The sequence below is a fragment of the Lytechinus variegatus genome, chromosome 1 (assembly GCF_018143015.1).
Source record: "Lytechinus variegatus isolate NC3 chromosome 1, Lvar_3.0, whole genome shotgun sequence".
Lineage (NCBI taxonomy): Eukaryota > Metazoa > Echinodermata > Echinoidea > Temnopleuroida > Toxopneustidae > Lytechinus > Lytechinus variegatus.
This window is the reverse complement of record NC_054740.1, coordinates 79,988,920-80,011,686: the sequence shown is the minus strand read 5'-3', so window position 1 is coordinate 80,011,686 and position 22,767 is coordinate 79,988,920. Positions and strand designations below refer to the sequence as shown.

The 22,767-nt window shown below is 35.5% G+C and overlaps 1 protein-coding gene across 8 annotated transcripts in view; it reads right to left on the bottom strand.

The window, feature by feature from the left end:
• The window catches only part of LOC121424507 (calmodulin-regulated spectrin-associated protein 1-like), a 52,892-nt gene extending 30,360 nt beyond the window's left edge, over positions 1–22,532 (bottom strand). For 6 of the 8 annotated variants that reach the window (XM_041620222.1, XM_041620261.1, XM_041620253.1 and 3 more), the window contains exons 1-5: positions 22,424–22,532; positions 14,804–15,063; positions 14,336–14,434; positions 11,746–11,961; positions 5,589–5,621 (exon numbers count right to left, since the gene is read on the bottom strand). In XM_041620222.1, coding sequence (XP_041476156.1) covers positions 5,589–5,621; positions 11,746–11,961; positions 14,336–14,434; positions 14,804–14,854 — 399 coding nt within the window. In that variant the 5' untranslated portion in view covers positions 14,855–15,063; positions 22,424–22,532. Of the gene's footprint in view, positions 1–3,321; positions 3,352–5,588; positions 5,622–11,745; positions 11,962–14,335; positions 14,435–14,803; positions 15,064–22,423 lie in introns of all 8 variants that reach the window. The other 2 variants (XM_041620230.1, XM_041620237.1) reach the window with 2 other exon arrangements.
• Between the last annotated feature and the right edge of the window lie 235 nt (positions 22,533–22,767).

Here is a 22,767-nt window from a genome sequence, read left to right as displayed (position 1 = left end):
CTTAAATAGAAAATTCATATTTTGACTTATGCAATACAAAGCACATAGAGAACTAAAGCAATATTATGGGCTTAAAAAGTATTCTCTAATAGGCTCCAAAGTTTGTGTTGGTTTAAATTGCCATTTGTAATTTATTGCTGCTCTGCTTGTTGAAAAGGAAACCTGATTTTTTTAATACTAATAGGCCTACGGTTATAATCAATTGTGAATTGCAGATATTGCAAATTGCAACACCCTTATAGCACTATTCTCATTTATAATATTTTTCAAAAATACATTTAGAAGCATCTACCCTTAAGAAAAACTCAGAAAGAACGAGACTAATCTATTAATATCCCAAAACAGTCCATACAAAAAAAGTGAACACGTTTTCACTGAAAGAATAGAAGGGGGTGTTAGCAGTTAGCATTACAAACTTGCTATGGAAAACAGGTTCTAATAAGTTATGAAAAAGCTGCATAGCATGACCACAAATTTCGAAAATCAATCAGTTGGATAGCAGTCTGTTTATTTTCCTGCTAAACCCATGAAGATTGATGCAAATCATAACCTCAATGAATGAAATGACAAAGACATCAGATTGCATTCATATCTGCATGATCAGGCAAATACCTGTAAATTATGAGAACTTTTTTAGCCTTAAAATGCATGTTCATTAATTTATTGCTCTAACACCTGTCTGAACCAGATAAAGTTCTTTTGTTATGAGTTATGAGCCTGAAAACCCCCCTCAAATTTCCTACAGCAGACGATGAACAAAGGCCTACTTCTTTCCCCAAATCAAACATATTTTTTGTCATTTCATTCAATAAACTATTATACATTGATTAATTTCTTGTAATTTGAAAGAGTACCTGCCAATCTGTGTGTATTTTCTTTTGGTGAAAATACCAGGCATTTTTTTGGTAATAGGCAGGTGTAAAAACACCTATTGTTTTCTTTGTCTTTACTCATCTCAAACTCATCAGGTTGACAGGACAAGCAAATAGAAAATGAATAACAGGTTTATTACAAATGAGCCTTATCTGTCATACATGCATACTGTATATTTCTATTGACATTACTCCAAGTCAGTCACTCGTGTCCCTAAAGGTTACAGGTACTGCACCTCCGAGAATGCATATAACATGTGAAACAGACTAGTAGTTTATTTGGATAATAAACTTGGTTTTCCTAATTGGGTTTGCTAGAGGTGTGTCGGGTACAAGTACATGATGTACATTTGTATGCAGTTGTACATACACATGTACAATGAAGGGAAGGTGGAGCTCAAAGTGGTTTTTAAAGAGGGAGTGTACCCCGACATCGAGTTGGTTTCAAAGTTTTAGCAGAAACATATTTTTTCTCTTTTTTATACATGTACCAATTGGAAGCAATTTTTAAACAGATTGGCAAAAAACAAACAAATCAAGTGAGAGTCTGTGAGACATACCATTCCGTGAATCCTTTTTTTTTTCTTCACGTTTATCAATGAACCTACCTGTGAAGGCCAACATGAATATTTGAGAAATTCTGTCACTCAACTTGTAGGACCATTCTCTTAATAAACATTTGCTTAGCAATTTGAAGTCAGTACAAGAAGACAACAGAGAGGTGTCAGATCTTACTCCAAGAATGTAGACTGAATAGATCTCCTAAACAAACGACAGTGCTGTGTCAATATAACTAAAGTGTAAGCATAGCTCACAGGATAATACAAAGAATTCATTCAATCTTGACCAAAAAGGGATGCATTTTCAATCATGAAAAAGACCATGAGCCTGTACAGGTTCCATCCTTGTATGTGCACTATGATCAATAATAATTCAGGCATTCAAGATTACCACTTTCCATGTTTGAATAAATGACAGTGATTTTTTTTCTAGGATCTGAGCAATGAGCAGAGAAGAACCTCTGCCATTTAGTATGAAACTGTGTTATTTGAATATTGGATATGTATATCACATAATGGTATTCTTAATAATACCTGGGAGAATATTCATGAAAAACATATCCCCTAGTTGTGTGCATCACCCAGATATGTACATATAGTTTGTAAAAAATTAGATATTTTTTTTACGTCAGACTCGCTGCTAGCTTTATAGTTTCATGAAGACTTAGCACTGTCCCCAAAAAGTTTAATACTGTATAAAACTACAATGTACATGTAGGCCTACTCACAACCACTCTTCAATGTGCTGTGTACACTGTACATGTACTGTAACTTCGAAGGAATTCTTTAACTAAATTCAGTGACAACAAACTCGGATAGGAGGGAAAGCAAACTTGAAAAAAATGAAAGAATTTGAAAACTTTTAAAGTGGTCTAGTCCACAAGCTAAATGGTATTTGGGTCATGATTTGTGGATAGACACACCTCCACGCAGGCACACAAAAGCCTGCAAATTTCTATAGAATCATAAAGACCCTAAAGCTAATTTCCCATGTAAACAAACTTGTACAATTGTAAGTAAAGACCTGTGTAGAGAGGAAAGGTGAAAGAAACACACATAACTCTGGAAATATTTGAGTTTGGTCTAAACCTACAACTGTCAGTGTCAATGTGCACTTCATGTAAAGGATTTGTGCTGCATCAAGGTGGGTTTTCAAAATAAGGAGATTTTAAAGAAATAAAAAAACAACTTTTCTTCACATCAGAATACTTCCATTCAGAGAATCCAATTATATTAAAATGTATTATTAGTAAAATGATAACAGCTACCATTATCAATCCCATTCAAGCATCCATGACCAGATGCAATATACAGGTGTACATGAAATTTATTGTTATCATGGAAGTTCATCTGTGAAATTTATCATAATTTATTATTTATTTTAAATATTAATATCATATCATTTGAGATAGGAAGTTCTGATCAATCAAACACAACTTTCTACAAAAAGAAGGGTGCATATTGATCACAAACAATATCACAACTATAACATTCCACTTTCAGTTTTAAACTACCAGTAAATTGATTTTGCATAATGAGATTTATACCCCTTTTCGTGTGTCATCACAAATAAAGAGCTGTTGAACAACAACAACTGATAGTGGACAAATCCTTAATATGTACACCCACATTCACACAAAAAATCCCTTAAAAATAGCAATAATAAAGAACTGTATAAAGCAATGTATTCAGCTTCACATCTCAAAAGTGGACTCTAAAACCCAAGTTCTTTTAGTTTAGATATCAAGTTCAATAGGGAATGGGGGTGTAAGGATAGGTTTGGGCTAAAAATAACACAACAAGGTGGATGGATTCTGAAAATAATCTTAATAGACTAGAGACAGCACTCAAAACCATTTTCTGTGAAAGTGAAGCAAGTATTAACTTACAGTTGCTTGCTGGAGAAAGTCCACGTTCATCTTCAGATCAAAATTCACAATAGAAATAATTATTCAATAACGTGAATGTCTACTTGTACATGTATGTGCAATAATAAAAGAATACTTCATCAAAGTGAATTGATATGAATTATCGTGAGACCATTTATAGTTTCTGATAAGCATTGGTGTGATTTTTAAATCTGAATCACTGGATTAATCATGATGCAGTAATCACAAACCTTCTAATTTTCTCAATGCATCATTCAATCATCACCATTTTCTAAAGTGGTGAGAAATATTGTGTACATCTGTCACAGATTAAATACTCCCACTATAAAACATGTACATTTTACTGCATTTTAACACACCCATATTTTTACAGCATTCCCGTGTTCAGTAGCGAATGTCATAGTTCTCTGAAATACATGTAGCTGACCTTGCAAGTGGTTACATGATATCACACAAATACATACAACATACATGTACGTGACACATTTTCAAGCTAATCTGTACTAAGGAAATGTTGAGGCAATTAAAAAAGCACACTATTCCATTATTACTTTGACTTCTAAATGTTTCATTTGGTGTTTAGATTACTATACAAGTATTATTTGTAAATACCAATAATGGTGACTTTTGCCTGTACACGCATCAATTTGAGTTAATTATCAATAATGAACGGTTAATATTCCAAAACAAAAATACTATTTTTCCAATTCAACAATTTATCTCAATTTGAATAAAATGAAAGAAGAAGAAAAAGAAAGAGAAATCCATGTGAAAACCCTGGGGAAAACTGATAAGGGATTTTTTTTTTACAAAATGATAGTGAGAGTGATTTGTTACAGTACTTGTACATGTAGAAGTGATGGGAAAACTTCATTTTTATAAAGAAAATTTTACCATGCCCATCATATTGTTTGCTAGTTTTCAAGTTTAACTACAAATATTATCTCTATTCTGTACATCACAAATTCATGTACAAATAATATTAATTCATAAATAAAAGGAAGAGGCATTTTAAAACATACCACACCTACATGTACCTGTACATGTAAATGCATTTTCCAAAATTTCATTTGGAGATGGGGCAATGAATAAATGTAGAGGGGAAAAAAATAAATTTTGTCCATAGATGATCAAATTCGTTCTTTAAGCACAATGCATATCCTCATATATCAAAGCACTAAATGTAATAAAAAAAAAACTAGTCACACTGAAATAAATAAATAATCCACGATTATAAAAAAGAATCTCCACTAATATAAGAATAATAAGTGTTTGAACAAAACAACATTTGTCGAGAAATATTATTGATCTCTGACTTAAAGATTCTTACGATTATAGAAAATTCAGAGGGCAAACACTTCATATTTACATAATTTTCAAATGAATTTTTTTTCCACTATTACAAAAATTTGAGGAAATTATCTTCTTTCAATCATCCATGAACCTTTGGCACACCATTAAGCTTTGTGTATCCCACAACTGTAAACATTGGCAAGATTTCTGAAAAACTGGTGACAAAAAGTCACATTCCATCTCAGCAGTTGTCTGTTTGCTCCAATTCAAGGGAGTAACTTATTAAAAATACCACCTTTATGCTCGTGAGGCTACATGTATGTCATATGACTACTTTGAAAATTTTCAAAGAAACATATTATTAAAGCCTGTATCAATTTTTTATACCTACATGTATTAGTAATAAGCAAATCATGGGAAAATGAAAACCAATATAAATAATGAACAGTATTTGTATACTGGTGCTTACATGTAGGCCTACATGTAGTATTGTTAAAGTTTATCCACTATCATAGTTGAAATGGAAACAAGAACTCCACTTTGTATAAAAAAACAACAACGAAATATCTGGTTGATTTTAGCATTTTTTATGTACGTGTTTGTCTGACAAGTATCAACACTCAATGTTAAAGATTCACAGGCAAAAGGAGGAACACTTGTTCATTCTTTTTCTTCAAATAGCAGCATGAGCTCTGACTCTGAGCAATATTGAAGTTCAAGGGCAAGGCTCCAATTAAATGAATATGACTGGCAGTTTAAGAAAAGGTCCATAATGTGGCCTGACATGCATGTACAAGATGAATAAAACAAAACCTGAATCCATAAAATGTATCAATGTGTGATAACTTCATGATCTTTGGGTGCTATTAAAAATGGAGTCAATAATGTAAATTAGTTGCTTTTTTTTATTGCAAAGCTCGTTGAAGCGGTTAGAAATGTATCAACTACAGTATGTCTAAAGAAAAAGTACCAACCAATAACTTAAATGCACGTGGTAATGATTCACACTGCAGAAAGAAACAGAGAAGAAAAATAACAATAATTACATACATGTAATTGTCATATATTGTAAAAAATCCTCTCTATGAAGTTTCACTTAAATCTAAAAAAAGCATCACAGTAAAGGGGGGGGGGGGGGGGGTTAAATCATCATTGGACCTAGCCCGACACTGAGAGATCGAAAGGCCGATGTGTCACACTGGTTTGTTTCATTATCACTGAAACTATTTTAAGAGAAGTAAACAAAGAATATTTCAACATTATCATTATCAAGTACTGATTTTGAATCTAAGCAAACAATCACACATCTGTTCAGAGTGTACACAATATACATGTACATACCATGTATGTATTACTTAATGTAAAACTTATAAAGTTTTGATCTTGACAAGTTTCATCATAAAATCTGTATGCATAATACTACAGGTCTGTACAGTATTACATTACATGTACATGTACATGCTCGTGCAGAGTACCACACTACTACTCGGGCAGGGGCATCAATGTTGAACATTCCCAAAATATATACATGTAATGTACATACATGTAGGCCTTCATGTAACTACATTTCGGGTCGTGTGGTCCAGTGGTTAGAGCATTGGACTCATAATCACAAGTTTGTGATTGTGAGTTCGAATCCCCACTCTGCCATTCTCTCCACTTTGATAAAAAGGCCCGAGAGTAATATCTGTCGTCTATAAGGTCAGCCATCAGCCACTGATTAACCTAGACGTAAAATATATACCAGCTTGGCATTTACCAGCGATATGCAGTCCTGCCGAGTTCTTACGGGAGTTACAACAAACATTAATATCAAAACAAATTTTAAAAATTAATCTTTTTCTGTATGAAAGCAGCAAGTGGATGTGGTTTCTGGTTTTCTGTACAATATTCAGTGATCCCACATATCTCACAAACCAGTCTGCCCACTATTTCCCCATTGTGGATCTGAATTTTATTTGAATAAAATAGCACAAATGATTGATCATGCATAAATTCATATGATACTGTTTGATTGAATCCAGTAACGAAATAATACCTACAGTGTAAACCCTAAAATACTATACAGCTGAAATAACCTTGAACATAATTATTCTCTTCTCTCTCCTGTACATTTTTCAATTCAACAAAAACTATGGTACATGTATGTTATGCATCATACAGTGCTTCAAGTTTATCATTCTGTACAAACTATATTGTATGTTAAAGCCAGGAGAAAATAATGATTGAAATTTGAATAATTAACACATTAATATTATTAAAGTGCAGTGATCCAAAGGAGACTTCAATATTCATATATATTAGATAGCCAAGACAGATAGCCAAGCGCGATTGGTCCATAGCGCGTCACGTGATATGATCGAAATCAATGTATTTTCCCAGCCGGTCCAAATTCGATGAATATATTGACCAGCCGGTCCGTGAATATTTTTTTTTTTACGTGTATGGCGCCCTCTTTTAGATTAGATGTTACCATGCATTATCGGCCTGCCTTGGGTCCTGGACCTGGACTGGGCTCGAACTTAGATTTAGATCTAATGATTTGAATAGAAAAGGGTCATTCACTGCGTTAGACTAACAATACTTAGATATCTATAGATCAAGATCTAACGTTACTAGATCTATAAGTTTAATCAATTGTGAATATCATAAACATGCTGCACGCATCGTAGGGCCTAACTTTATCTTCATCATTAGAGGCTATCTAATATAACAGATATTGACTGATGGGATGTGTAAAAAAAAAAAATTCTTTGGACCACCTTAAGGATTATTATTTTCCCTCGTGATCATATTTTCCCTCAGCGCTGCGCGCTTCGGGAAAATATAAGCCCTCGGGAAAATACAAATCCGGCGGTCCAAAGAATGTTTATATTACACACCCCATTAGTCAATATCTGTATAATAGTGTATATGATCGGACCATTTTCCATGATATGTTTTTTATCACTTGCAATATTAAAAAAAGTCAATATTGAGAACTTTGGGAGGGGGGATATATACATCTGAATAATATCATTTTTATTGTAGAAAACCATTTATCATTCTTTTGAAAACAAGATAAATTTAAAATAAAATGTATGCAGACGTATAATTATTTATGCATCTGCCATACTTTTACTGGCTTCTTAAAAGAATAATGTACATGTAGGCCTATATACAAAATAAGTTTTATCACTACAATAAAATGAATTTCCAAAAATCAAGAGGCAAGGACAGTGGGACACACATCATGTAAATACAATGTACAGGTATGTACAATGATTTTTTTTATCTTTCAATGTGACCTATGTGTAAAAAAGGAAAGCCCTGACTGACATTAATGCAATCCAAAGGGAAATGATCTAGTAGTGGTGTAACTTGTGTAAAGTTCCACTGTAATGATCATTCAATGCACCCTAATCTCTAATCAACACTTCCTCAAAATAATGTTGTGGGACTACAGGTCAATGCCATTTACTCAGGACTTAAAGGAAATATGAAATTTTATCTCATAGTGGGAGTGAATTGACCAAGAAAGAGTTTATGTAGGCCTATCTGATTATCACCTTACTGTGCACCATGTACATGTACTTCATACAATAAACCTTTTCCCTTTTATTTACATCCCATCCTCTCAAGTTTAAACACAACTGCCTGTATCCATAGTTTTTTAACAGTTGAATGGTCCCCCCCAAAAAAAAAAAATTAAGCATATATATAATCAACTTTAGTCTAGGTACCTTCAGTATCAATACTTTTGCCCCCTCCCCTAATTAAATAAAGTGTCATTTATACTATAAAGTGTCAAAAGTTTTCTGACCTAGTGCTAGGGTAATGTAAGAAAAACTCTATAGTGTCACATGTACATCAGTATGTAGGTGTTAATCAAAACAAAACAAAAATTTCTTTTCAAATGAATTTCTCAATACACTTATTTTGAAGGTATACATATGCTTTTGTTTTGTTTTGACTACAATATCAATTCTAGAAGGAACAAAAAGAATAAAATATTAGCAAAACAAAGGAATAACAAAGCTGCATAGTCTATACACATGCAAGGTGATGTTAAATGTTTATGCAATCTGTGTCAAATATGTACCAATTTCGGGGTAGAAAGCATATCTGAAGGTCATGACAATTGTTCGTCTGGCATACACAATGTGTGAAGTCTCACCCACACATCTGGCAAGGCCCCCACCGTTACAATGAATACTTTATATTATATCACTGCAATTGGGGAAGTACACTGTAGGCAAGTCGTATTAGGCCTCCATGTACACGTAGGCAGGCCTATAGGGTGAACCACACCACTTATGACACAAAAATGTACTTACAATAATTAAACAAAATAGAACCTTGTTATCATGAGTACATGTGGGCATCTGCATGGTATGGTACATGTAGGTGTATGACGTTTTTTCATGCCTACATTGTATGTAGGCTAACATGTACATGTACATGTAAAATATTCATGTGGGCATGTATGTATTGTACAGTACTACATGTACATGTATATGTGCAACTTACATATGTATTTTGTATTGATATTGAATTGTCATGAAATAAATAATAAAAAATATTAATAAATTCATTCTCCATTACAGGCAGTAGGCCGATATACATATATGGGCCCCAAAATAGCAAAGGCAAGTTTAATCATTTGAGAAAAAAAAAGGTACTGAACAGTAAGAATAGTACATGTAATGTGCACTGAATGATGCACAACGTTTGTAGTATTCAGGTAATGTATAAACATAAAATGTCAGTCATGTTGACCAACATATTAACTGTACAAGACATACTGATGACTTGTGTATTTGTATACTGATGCATGTACATGTAATGGTTGTGCAGGGGGCTTGCCACCAGACCCCTGGGTAGTAAACAAATCAATGGCTATTCACCTCTCTGTATTCAAAATGTGTACCAAGCCTAGCAGGAGGGATCAAGATTTCAATAAGGTCCAGTAGACAATTATAAAGAGCATTACACTCTTGTACCACATAAGACAAAATTGATATTCAACAATGTAGACAACAATACTGGGTGATTGTATGACTTCCCAGCTTCTTCAAACATTCTTTTTCCATCTCAAATTCAAATGAAAAAAATATCCAGGCTTCTTTGCATCTTTATCAGGATTTGGTGGGGGGGGGGGGTTGAATGACAGCCTGCAGGAGAAAACTTAGAAATGAAAGAAGCTGGAAACATCTTATTATGAAGGTACAGGCATGTACTTATGTAGGCCTACATGTACACTGTCTTGTACTCAAGCCTTACACGTATTTTCTATACATTGATTGTTGTAAAGTGTTTCGACCTTGTGTATTTGGAAAACATTAAACAAATCAAATTTACAACCTGAAAAAATATTTTAATTTAAATCAAGCCCCAAAACAAATTGCATAATGTAGGCCGACACTGTACACGGTCATCAAGGAATGCAGAAAATCACTGTACATGTACATGTGTAGGTCAATGGACTGATCGATTTTAATATTCAAACAAATTTGGACATTCGTAATGCACTTTCCATGTAATGACAGTGAAAATTGTGAGTTGCACCCTGTCTTGTATGCACCAATGCTGCACAAAATGCACTTGCACCCCCACGCAATCCATACTGTTTGAGTTCACAGGCAAGACCGAATGTGCAATGTACAAGTACCGGTACCTCCAATGTCTAGAATACATGTATGTAGATATTCCCTGTGTGTACATGTCTGTGTGTGCACATCGTCCATGACTCACTTTATTCTTTCTCACACTTGTACTAATACACTGACTATGCAGCCGGCTGCTGGCTGTGCCAGATGATAATTTAGGCACAGTTACTAATAAAAAAAATTCCTGCAGACAGAATCATCTGCCTCTTTTTAGAAGGACTCACGCCCATCCATTGTTTTCTTTGAAACATAACTAATTACACATGTGTAATTACATGTACATGCAGTAATGCTATGTGTAGCAAAATTACATGTAAACAAGTACATGTAGTGAAACTAATATACAAATTCGTTCTTTCAGAACATAGGCCTAAGTCAGCTGACCGTTTCTTACATGTTTTGTGTAAATGTATAGAGTTCATCATGGACACATATGTATTTCCTTGCAAATGTGAAACCTCCATATTCATATTCCACAGAATAGGGTTACATCACTAAAATGCATCAATTTTCATGTCCTTGTACAAATTACTTTTTAAAAAATTACAAATTTAACCAAAGTGAACAAGCAACTACATACTATTGAAACCAAACAATTAAAGAAATGACAGGATAGATAATGTATCATGGGATGATATACATTCAGAGATGCCAAGTTCAAAGACCAGCTATGCGTGAGATTTTCTATGAATCTAAGTGAGATCACAATGTATATGGGGATAGGCTGTGATAGTTGCGTGAGACAGAGATTTGAGGGGATGAACAAGAGTCCAAAATGCTCGAGTCTCACGCATAATTCGTGAGACTTGGTAGCTCTGTACATTATGTATCCAGAGGCTCCATAGTCCATAGGATTTGTGCATCACTGAACAAAATGTCTATAAATAATCAAACTGCATTTGCATTTATAATTAATTTTCCTAGTACATGTATGTTATCACTCAAATTACAAAGGGGGGGAACCTATTTTTCACACTGCCCCATATTTTCATTTCCCAAGACCCCATATTTTATCCTTTTATCCTTTGTAGTCAGTTTCTAAAACCCCCATTTCAGGGTTTTATCATAAGGCACGGGGAAAGGGAGTCTGGACCAAATGGTCAGTCCAAGGATTATATAACATGACTGAAATGTAATAACTATAGTAATAACTACATGCATATGAATACAAATCAGTAAATTGAGAGGGAAACAACAACTCATGCCCCCCCACACTAAAAATAATAATAAAATAAATGAAATAAAATTCAAAGAAAATAAAATAAATGATGAAAGAGAAAAATATGAAGAAATCAATGAGGAAATGAAACTAAATTCTGACAATTTCTGAAGTGAAAAAAAAAGAATTACCTTACCTACAATAAATAAATACAAATCACGCAAATGAACTAAAAATAGACAAATAATGTACGGTACGGGCATACATGTAGTTGATCAAAACATTTAGGTAGATGTAGACAGGACTTAATCCTTATAAACTCACCAGTTTAATTTTTTGAGTCTGTGAGAGTATAGATTCCGTGACTGGCTGGTTCCGATCATCCACCACATGGATTCCTCTCCTGGAGAAACCTTGGATGATGGCTACATGTCCATCCCAAGGATGGATGGTAGGAGGAAAGATATTGGAACACACTCGACTGTACAGCTCTCCTGATGCAAGTTGGTAGATGACCGATGGTTTGACATGGTCTTCACCCTAACATTTGACGAGGTAAAAAATTGGAAAACCATTTTTCTTTCTGAGAATGGGTGTGCAATCTATTATTCAATACTTTAAATTCAAATCAATATGTATTACATGTATGTAGGTCAGTCTCCCCTTCAAATGAAGGGTATGTTACATATAATAAATTCACACATTTTTCAATCCTGTAAACACAGCACTATTATGTATGGGACTTCTGTTTTTCTACTTCCTCAATGAAGCAAAACCAAACCATAATATTGTAAATATATTGAATCATTATCATTTATCAGTACTATTGGTTTACATGTATGTGCACTTGTACATGTATACAATGTAGGTAGGAAACTTCTATCAAGACAGGCAAAATAATTATAAGACATTATCACATCAATGTTACTTGAAAATTCAGACTTTATCAGACATGATCCTTTACAAAGCGGTCATATGTCTCTCAGAAATACTGTACACCCAATTTCAAAAGCAGCAAACACTTAAAAAAAGGTTGGCATTATCATAATGATGACTGTCATTGTCATTTTCAATTTTCATCAAAAATTCATTTGAGCACTGATCATCTCCATAGACCGTTTTTTTAACGATCAATCATCATCACCATCTTCATCATACAACCTGTATTCATGACAATGACCATCATGAACATCAGCAGAAGTCAGTGATTGAGTGCAATGCTATGCAATGCTACATGTACATGTAGGTATGTAAGCCATGTACATGTACTATACTTCAAGATTTCAGACCTCAGAGGCCAAGGCCTAATTGAACCAGACCAGTCCAGAGTTGGACCAATATCAAAATAGGGTTGGGTGACAAAAATGTTTCAGTATTAATAAATAATAATAACAGCTGGATTTATAAAGCACTTTTTGCCTGAGGATACACAAAGCGCTGCTATTATTACCCCGGCTTTAGCTCGAGCTACCATCACCAGCACTCAGTGCATGCAAGGAATTACTCCTGCCAGATATCCATTCATAATGTAGCTTGGACCCCATTCTCATCTACTTCCTTAAACTAATTAAGTGGATACCAATTTAGTGAAAACCAGTTTATCGTAATATGGAAAGCTTGAAGCGGTCTTGAAATCAATATTCGTCTTGCAAACCACTTTGGAGAACCACTCTGCCATGTGGTTTTCAAGATGCTTTGAAAGTTTGCATCATGAAACTGTTTAAGCGTACATGAAGCCACAACCGTTCTTCGCGCAGCTCTCTTCGCATTTTTTGGGTGTGCTACTCGGTCGGCACACACTTCAAGGAGCACAAAACTAGTCATAGCAGCATCAACAAAACTGACGTTAAGTACTCATCCCCGGGGGGGCAACTTCCATTCACGAGTGGATACCATGCGCGACCATGGGGTCTCGAAAAGCATCCTAAACACGTAATTTCCATATTCTGAAAATGCACCCCTTAACAAGTATTGGCGTGTGAAACACTACCCTTAACAAGTATTGGAAACAAAACGATACTCTTGGCAAATATTTCCTGAAATGAACCCCTAAACAAGTAAAGGAATTTTTTTATTGTTACGGGTCCTATGGTTGTCGGTTTTACCTTATTTGGTTTAGTACGACCCCACCTTCTACACCTCGCGCAAATAGGACTCTAAACACGTAGTGTTGGGGCAAAAAGGACATCCTTTATAAAACATTTTAATTTTGTTTTATCATCCCCGCAAATTCGACCCTAAACACGTAATTTTACTAGCGAAATAGATACCCTTTTTTTCATTATTTTTGTGTTTTTGACACCCTTTTCACGTTACGTACGTAACGTGCCCTTTCGTGAAAAGGACATCCTTTTTACGTGTTTTTTTGGTCGCGCATGGTATCCACTCGTCAATGTAAGTGGCCCCCCCCCCACCATTGCAACAACAGCACCATGAACTATAGAACAACCATTATTCAGGGGTGTGAGTAGTCACAAATAAAAATATCTGAAAAAAGCTGACCAAGAGTATTGGAAAAGTCTGAAAAAGAAAGAGCTCCCATACTTTTTGTACTGAGGAAAGCCAAATATAAGCTGAAATTCAGCTGAAATCAGATAAAAAAAATCTGATTTTTCACACCCCTGATTATTATCTCCATCACTAACATCATAATATATCTGCATCAAGCAGCACCATCATCATCTCAACTACTGTACCACCTTTGTAATCACCATTGCTATCATAATCACCATCACCAATCAATTCCATTACAACATATCTTCTTCTTTATCACCATCATCATCACCATCATCATCACCATCACCATCACCATCAATAGCGTCACCATCACCAATGTCATCTTCATCCTCCACATCATCACCATGATCATCAACAAGCCTTGATCAACATCCATCTAAAATGTGATTTGACTTACATTGTCTTGATAAAGTGGATCAAGAAGATCTGCAGGTGGTTCTTCTCTATCACTGTAAGCCTTGCTAAGGAGCCAAGCCACAGATGAGTTCAGTTTGGCCTGCAGTAGAAAATATAAGTATTATAGTTAGGAATACAATTATTGGTGGCTTATATTAAATCAATGCTTTCAAAGGCCATTTAGGCCTGGTGGCATGGTGTATCATCCAATGTGCACATCGAGTCTGTTATAAAGTTGCCATTAATGCAGTTGTATGAATCAAGAATATTCCTTGCAAAATAAAATAATTAAATAACCTTGTTGTGGTAGTTGTGGTATTTAAATCAAGCACGGTTAATGATCTAAATTCACATGCGATGTAGAGTGAGAACAGACAACATGTCTGCCAGACACACTAAATATAAATGTTAAGAAAACATCAAAATTACAATGTTTAATCTGTAACTGAAATGAAGAAAAAGGACCCACCTTCCTAAAATTATAACTCCTCATCGGTATGACCTCTGGGATGGAGTCCATGCTGAACCCCTCCCTTCCTTATCTTCAGCTCAAACAGGAGAAAGAAAACCTTTTATATCTGATCACAAGTCAATATAAAGTATGAGAGATTGTGACTGATCAGAGGGTTTCTGTTTATAGTCCAAGTAGGAGTATGTCCTTTGCATGATCTCTGGGTAACATCATCTGAGATTTTTCTTGTTTCCTTACATCTGTCAAGTCAGTCATATCTGGAAATGGTAAGGGACAAGAACAAGACAGAATCATAAACGTTAATCAGGTATTAGTAACTTGTCTGGGGGTAATTGAGAGTTGTGGGTTGTTGTGCGGGAGGTAAATGTAAATGCCCTCAGAGTGGCAGGCCTTACAATTGATACTTGTATCTTAAGGCAAGACCACCTATATTTTTATATTACAACTTATTGTTACTTTTATGGTAGGGGGTCCTAAAGCTGCGCGGGTCCTAAAGCTACGCACCACTCATCGCGCATGCAGTTTTTATGGCAAATGCGCACTCTGTGTGTGGAACTTTGACTGCAGAATGACGAACGATTCCTATTCAATTTTTTCTACAGAGGCTGCCGTAAATCTTTAAATGCAGAGAAAACCAACAACTGTTTGGAATTTTGGAGTTATATTCGCTTTAATTTCATTTTATCCTATAATAATTTGAATTTATTTTAGAAACTGAGGCACAGGAAATACTATTTTTTTGCATGATAAATCGAGTGCGATAGCTTTATGACTCCTTCTACATCGGGCAGCAAAATCAAGAGGTGTTCGGAAAACACGGCGGGATTTTCCTATTAGTGAGTTTTGCGATATTTTCCTCTTGGTTAATGATCTTAATGTTTGCCACAAATAAGTGAAATCTGAAAATTGGGACAGTTTTTATTGTTTGAAAACAAAGTGCGTAGCTTTAGGTACCCCCATCATATATTTTAACTTTCTGATGACAATTCAACCACATGTAATACCCCTAATATGAGTCAACTAAAGTTCATTGAGCTTAAATGACCAATGACCTTGTTCATGTGACCTGAAACATGCACAGGATGTTCAGTGATACTCCCGGGGGGCCACTTACATTGACAAGTGGATACCATGCGCGACCCCAAAAACATGTAAAAAGGTTGTCTTTTTCAAGATAGGGCATGTTAAACTTATTTTAGAAATAATAAAATTTATTTCGTAATTATAATTTGTAGCATTTAATAAATTATTATATAACGTAATAAATTTTATTATTTCTAAAATAATAATTTTTATCTATAAATGGTTTTTCAAAACGGCGTCGTTAGCCGGAAGTATGTCATACATAGGCGGTTCAAAGTCGACGCTATTGTATTTCGTTGTTTACTTACATGTGGATCGAGGGGTCTACACGGCATCAGTGAGGTAAGAAATCTTCTTTTTTTGACATTTTTATTTAACATTTTTCAAAACCTTCCTACGCATTAGGCGTAGGAAGGTGTAAAAATTAATAAAATTAACGTTTTTTGAGCGCTCATCTTATGAAAAGATGGATTTCATAGGACCTAGGGAAATCCATCTTTATTATTGTAATTCGCTTAGGACACTATGGCTAAAGTGTCAAGACGTCAATGATGAAGAAGTATATGACAGCTTATAAAAAACATCATCATTGCATCCTCAAGACTAGGTAGGGGTCCCAGGCGTCAGTGGGGAGTGACCATACGTACAGTCAGTAGGCCTATGTATAGGTCCTATGACTTTCACTCCCCAGATATTTGCCAGACGCCTCCAGGCCAGGCTAGTCTGTAGTCGGTAGCAGAGATGTAGCCATGGGTGCACTCTTCCAGAATCTTGGGTAAAGGTAAAGAAAGGATCACCAATCTGCTAATGTTCTTAACTTCCTTGGCTCACTTTTAACTTACAGAGGCCAAATCGTTGGTTTTGGGAACCACTCATATGATGGGGTGTCCAAACTTTGCGCACTTTTAAAAAATATTCATCAGGCTTATTTTTTTTCACAAAATATTCATAATTTATACAAAACCAATACAAGAAATAGTTACCACATTGACGGCAAGATCGTTAACTATAAAATCATGGACGAAAATGTGAAGTAGGTCAAGGGGTTTCGCCGGTATCGCGATCTCAAAATTCTATTCCGATCGGCGAATGCGGGCTGTGCTGGAAAACAGTTCAGAAAAAGTGTGACCTACATGTAACTTCGCGTCCCAAAGCTTTTGTGGAGATTTAAACAAAAACTCAAGCTCAAAAAGTGAAATATTTATATCAGGTTGATGGCAAATGCTATAGAATCGGTTAGTACCACATTTTCGAAGATTTCTGCTTGCAAAATGGTGATATCGTGATCATGGTGATGCTTGTTGATTTCTTCAAAACAGGCGCTAGCGGTGACAAATTTGCCGATCTTTTGCCAATATTTTCATGAATACTGAACTCATCCTAAAGAAACTTTCACCAAAGGGTGATTTTAGGTGGGTCGCTTTTCACGTTGATGATGTCAGATTTTAAGGATATTGGCTAGTTTTTAGATAATGACCGTCCGCGAAGTATGGACACGCGCGAAGTTTGGACTCACTGCCATACTAATGTCATAGTCATAGATTTGTGTACGCGCACTTGTGTACAAAGTGAATAGACCTTATCGCAAATAGATTCACGCAAAGGATCATGGATCGCAAAGGGGGCAATAGCGCCGCTGTTGTGATGCGACCATGCGACCTGATGCGACCTGATGCGACCATGCGAGCGCAAGCAGCCAACAATAAAGTGTACGATTTCCATAGTGTATCAAAATACGATCGACGCCCGCAGCCAACATTTTGCCAACTTCCAGTAAACGCCCGTCACATTTGTTTCAGAGTCTAACATCACTTTTCTTCTTAATCATGGGTGGCAGAGATAGATGTGCTGTCTATAGCTGCAAGAATTACCACAGATTTTATGAAGAAAAGTATAATTTTCTTTCATTTTCGCGCACTGTGCGTGTTTTGAGATGCGCAGCAGCTGTGCAATGTGCTTGCATGCATGGACAGTGGGCATGCACTCTCGGCCCGGGGACAGTGTACGTCGGCGAGGCAGTGGAGGAAACTAGTCCCCAATTCAGCAAAAATAAAATGATGATCAATAAAACAAACTCTGCAGTACATTTGATTACTTTATTCTAGTTATGTATGTTTGTAATATCAATCGATAGTCAAGAATACATGTTTCATAAATAATTATCTCAATCATGATTTTATTCAGTAGGCCTAAAAACCGAGCTGTGTTTTCTTTTTCTCTCCACAGAGTAGGCTACATAATAGTTGCATATTATTCAGGATCGTGGTCGGACATTCTGAAGTTTAATTATTGGCATGCTTAGACAAAATAATGAATGAAATAATGAGAAAAAATGAGAATAGATGAAAATATATTGAGAGAAAAATAAGATACAAAAAGAAAATTAATGAGGAAGGTGATCTGTAAGAGAAGTGACTGAATGCGATGAAATAAATTGAAGATGTAAATGTTGAAATAAGATTTTTTTTATCAAAAGAATGGAATATATATCATTTATATGAATTAAATATCCATCATCTACTAAGTTTCAGACAAAATAAAATTACAGAGAGAGTTGGAGGGATGTTTCAAATTCAGGGATTTATTTAATCTGCATGTCATTTTTATATGTCCTTCATTATGTATATATATATAAATAAATAGATATACTGCATAGCTTATTTTTTATATACTTTAGATTTGTCTCACCCCCTATATAGAGCTTGTATGATCAAACTAAAAGAGCCCGAGTTGCAAAGGAGGACTATATTTGCCCCAAAATAACAAAAACTATATAGCTATACCAAGGCTCCACATTAACTTTTTTTGGTGGTGGCCCGTTCGGGCCACCAAAACCTTCAAATAATTTTTTTTGGTGGCCCACTAATAAAGTTTGGTGGCCCGAAAACTATAAAGAAAACATTAATTAAAAATGAATAAAACAAACTGAAATATTCTGCAATCACTAACACTATTCTTTGTACATCTTGTATATAAATCGTGCTTGCTGTTATTTTACTTTGCATAAAACAAAAGAAAAAATGAAGAAAGAAAAAAACAAAGAACAGGTCATAAAAAAAATTTGAGAAAAACAAAAGAAAATTTAAGAAAAATAAATAAAACAAAATTAACAAAAAATTGGGAAAATTATTATTATTCAGTAGAAACATGTTCTTTAATCAGGTATTTTCAATGGGAAGGGGTATAAATGGTTTAATCACTGAAAAAAAATGAAAGAAAAAAATAAAATGGCAAAAGTTATCTGGAAAAAACAGTGAGACAATTCCTTCCCTATATTTGACAAAATGATGGAAAAAAAATCACATGTCATATCAATGAAATGCCTTCCCAAAGTATTTACTTCCTTAAGAGTGGTTTAAGAAGTCATTTGTAAACAAGAAAGAAAGAGCGGCCTATTTATTTTTGGCTCAAAGAGACACAGCTTCGAAATAAACCAACTATCAACATACATACAAATGCACATATGGGACTGTGATGTACTCACCTATGTGTATTAATGCATTTGGAAATCGGTCTTTTTGAGTGAAAAGAGAGGTCATAATTCCTCCTTTTAATGCTTGCAATTAATCAGGTTTCAGTAATATGGACTGTAGAAGGGCATTTCATTGGTGTAAAATGTGACTTTGACCTACATTTCCAAAGTTCTGGGGAAGATTTCTTAGCAGTAACATTTCGTATCGCAGCTCCCTTGGTCTGAATAGTCTGCTCGTGCACAGCTAGCTGCTGCATTGGTTTCATATGCGCAAAGCTCAGCCAGACAGCCGGCGGCGCCGGCTGAATAATAGTTACTGTATGCTAGCGGTAGGCCTACATACTGTCATGACTATGCACTCTTTGTGTGTGTGTATTTGTGTGTAGATTAACAAAAAAGGCGCATGACGAATTGGCTTGCAATTTTAACTGTAGAAGGTTGATAAATGCATGCAAAATCGGGAGAAAAATTGCGCTACTTCGAAAATTATTGGTTGCCCGATTCGGGCCACCAAAACTTAACATTTTTTCAATAATGGTTGCCCGAGATGAATTTTTGGTGGCCCCGGGCCACCGGGCCACCGCTAATGTCGAGCCTTGGCTAAATTATATGGAGATATATGGTCTACATTATGATTCTCATGAATATTCTTTAATGGAAAAATTTGCTATCTAATTGGGATCGCCGACGTGCTCTTTTCTAAAGTCGATCGGCATTGACCCGCAATCACCGTCTCACTTTTCCCACAAAATCTTCCCAAGTTAGCCCCATAAAACTTCGAAAATACGGTGAGTATTGAGTTCATACTTTCACTTGGCAATCATGATACATAGATTGTTTTATAAATCCACATTCAAGTATCCAAAGTATTAATTTAAATACGAAGAAATCAGACTTTTAAAAAGGCCTGGATTTTGAGTGACACTGCACAAAACATATGGCGTTGTATGGCTTCCCAAAAGCCGATTCTGCGTTTACCCCCTTTCGCATCCCGTGATCCTCTGCGATGACAGACGCCCTCACGTGACAGACGCTATTTGCGATAAGGTCTAGAGGTGGAAATGGGGAACCGTGCGTGTGACTAGTCTTGAGGACGCAATGATGATGATTTTTTTAGATATGTCATATATTTCTTCATCATTGACGTCTTGACACTCTCTCTCATAGTGCCTTCAGCGAACGACCAAAACAAAGATGGATTCCCAAAAAAAATCCATCCTTTTAAACCGAATTCAAGAGCATTCATTTAATTTTATTAATTCTTACACCTTCCTACGCCTAATGCGTAGGAAGGTTTTAAATATTACTATTTAAAAATGTAAAAAAAATGAAGATTTCTTACCTAACTGATGCCGTTTAGACCCCTCGTTCCACATGTAAACAACGGAAATACAATAGCGTCGACCCTTGAACCGCTTATGTATGACGTACTTCCGGAAAGCAATGCCGTCTTAACGAACAATTTAGAGATAAAAAATCTTATTTAAACAAATATTAAAATTTATTTTGTGATCATAAATAATTTATATATATTGATATGAATTATTTATGATCACGAAATAAATTCTAATATTTGTTAAATAAGATTTTTTATCTCTAAATTGTTCGTTAAGACGGCATTGCTTTCCGGAAGTACGTCATACATAAGCGGTTCAAGGGTCGACGCTATTGTATTTCCGTTGTTTACATGTGGAACGAGGGGTCTACGCGGCATCAGTTAGGTAAGAAATCTTCATTTTTACATTTTTAAATGGCAGTGTATACAGCCACACGCGTGTGTCTTTACCATCCAGCCACACGCGTGTGGTTATATCCAGAACACCTATCTGTGGATACCGCCACACGCCGCCAGTAATAACAGTAAAACGCGTATGTAGGTCTGACCGTCTATATCACGATCAAAATAACCTCATTTCTTCATTAAATTCTTACATTCTAAACCACTCTGATTTCTTTAAATCGTTTCAATTTCATTCTCACCGTCTTCTTTCCTTGCTTTTCTTGTCTTGTTACAAAAGGCCGCCTGTTAAATAGCAAATTTCCACACTTTTTCTACTTGTGTCGATTCTCTACTGACTCTAGGCTATGTGCGCGTACGTGCGTACGTACGAAACTCGGGATTCGTGCATGCTTAACGCTTGGTACAAACTGTGTATGTCTACTACTGCGCTGCGCTAACGCTGTATGGGTCTGCCACCGCGAAGGAAGCCAGAATCGACACAAGTAGAAAAAGAGAATTTGCTGTTAAACAGACGACCGTTTGTAACAAGACAAGAAAAGCAAGGAGAGAAGACGGTGAGAATGAAATTGAAACGATCTAAGGATATCAAAGGGGTTTAGAATGTAAGAATTTAATGAAGAAATGAGGTTATTTTGATCGTGATATAGACGGTCAGACCTACATACGTGTTTTACTGTTATTACTGGCGGCGTGTGGCGGTATCCACAGATAGGTGTTCTGGATATAACCACACGCGTGTGGCTGGATGGTAAAGACACACGCGTGTGGCTGTATACACTGCCTTTTTAAATAGTAATATTTAAAACCTTCCTACGCATTAGGCGTAGGAAGGTGTAAGAATTAATAAAATTAAATGAATGCTCTTGAATTCGGTTTAAAAGGATGGATTTTTGGGGGGAATCCATCTTTGTTTTGGTCGTTCGCTGAAGGCACTATGGAGAGTGTCAAGACGTCAATGATGAAGAAATATATGACATATCTAAAAAAATCATCATCATTGCGTCCTCAAGACTACGTGTGACTGAATAAAGTGCTGCTGTATGAAGTGAACGGTGGTTCCCAATATCACGATAATGCCCAAACAGCTTTATGAAACGGCTCCCAGCCCAGGTGCGAAAGTGCACATGAGCCGAATTATGTGCAGAAATATTGCAATCTGCGCTGCACCCCAATTTCTTTTCTGCCAATCTGCAAATCATTAAAACGATAAACTTACTGTAAAAAGTACGTTCTTATTGATTTCATAACATATTTCTCAAACAGATTGCTTCATAGACACTATCTATATCATATACTAATATCAAAAATATTTGGGACCTACCTTAATACCAAATATACGATGAAACATGTCCTATTCCTCAAAAAAATATAGTTCACCGTTAGCTGAGAAACTGCAGTAGGCCTAGTATGAATTTTCGCTGGTGTAAAGTTTTTATTTTTCATTCGTAGTACTTCCAAGTTCAGCCGGTTTGGTAAATATGTACATGGAGTGCAGCGAAAATTAATGAAATTTGGTCATGCGCAGTGTCGTGATGTTGAAAAAAAAGAGAGGGCGAAATACACAAATCGCTCCTTGGATTATTCATTTTTATTTATTTATTTTTTTTTTTGGTTAGGGTACTCTTTGAGACTTGTGTTTTCGTAAATCATCAAAACAAAAATCAC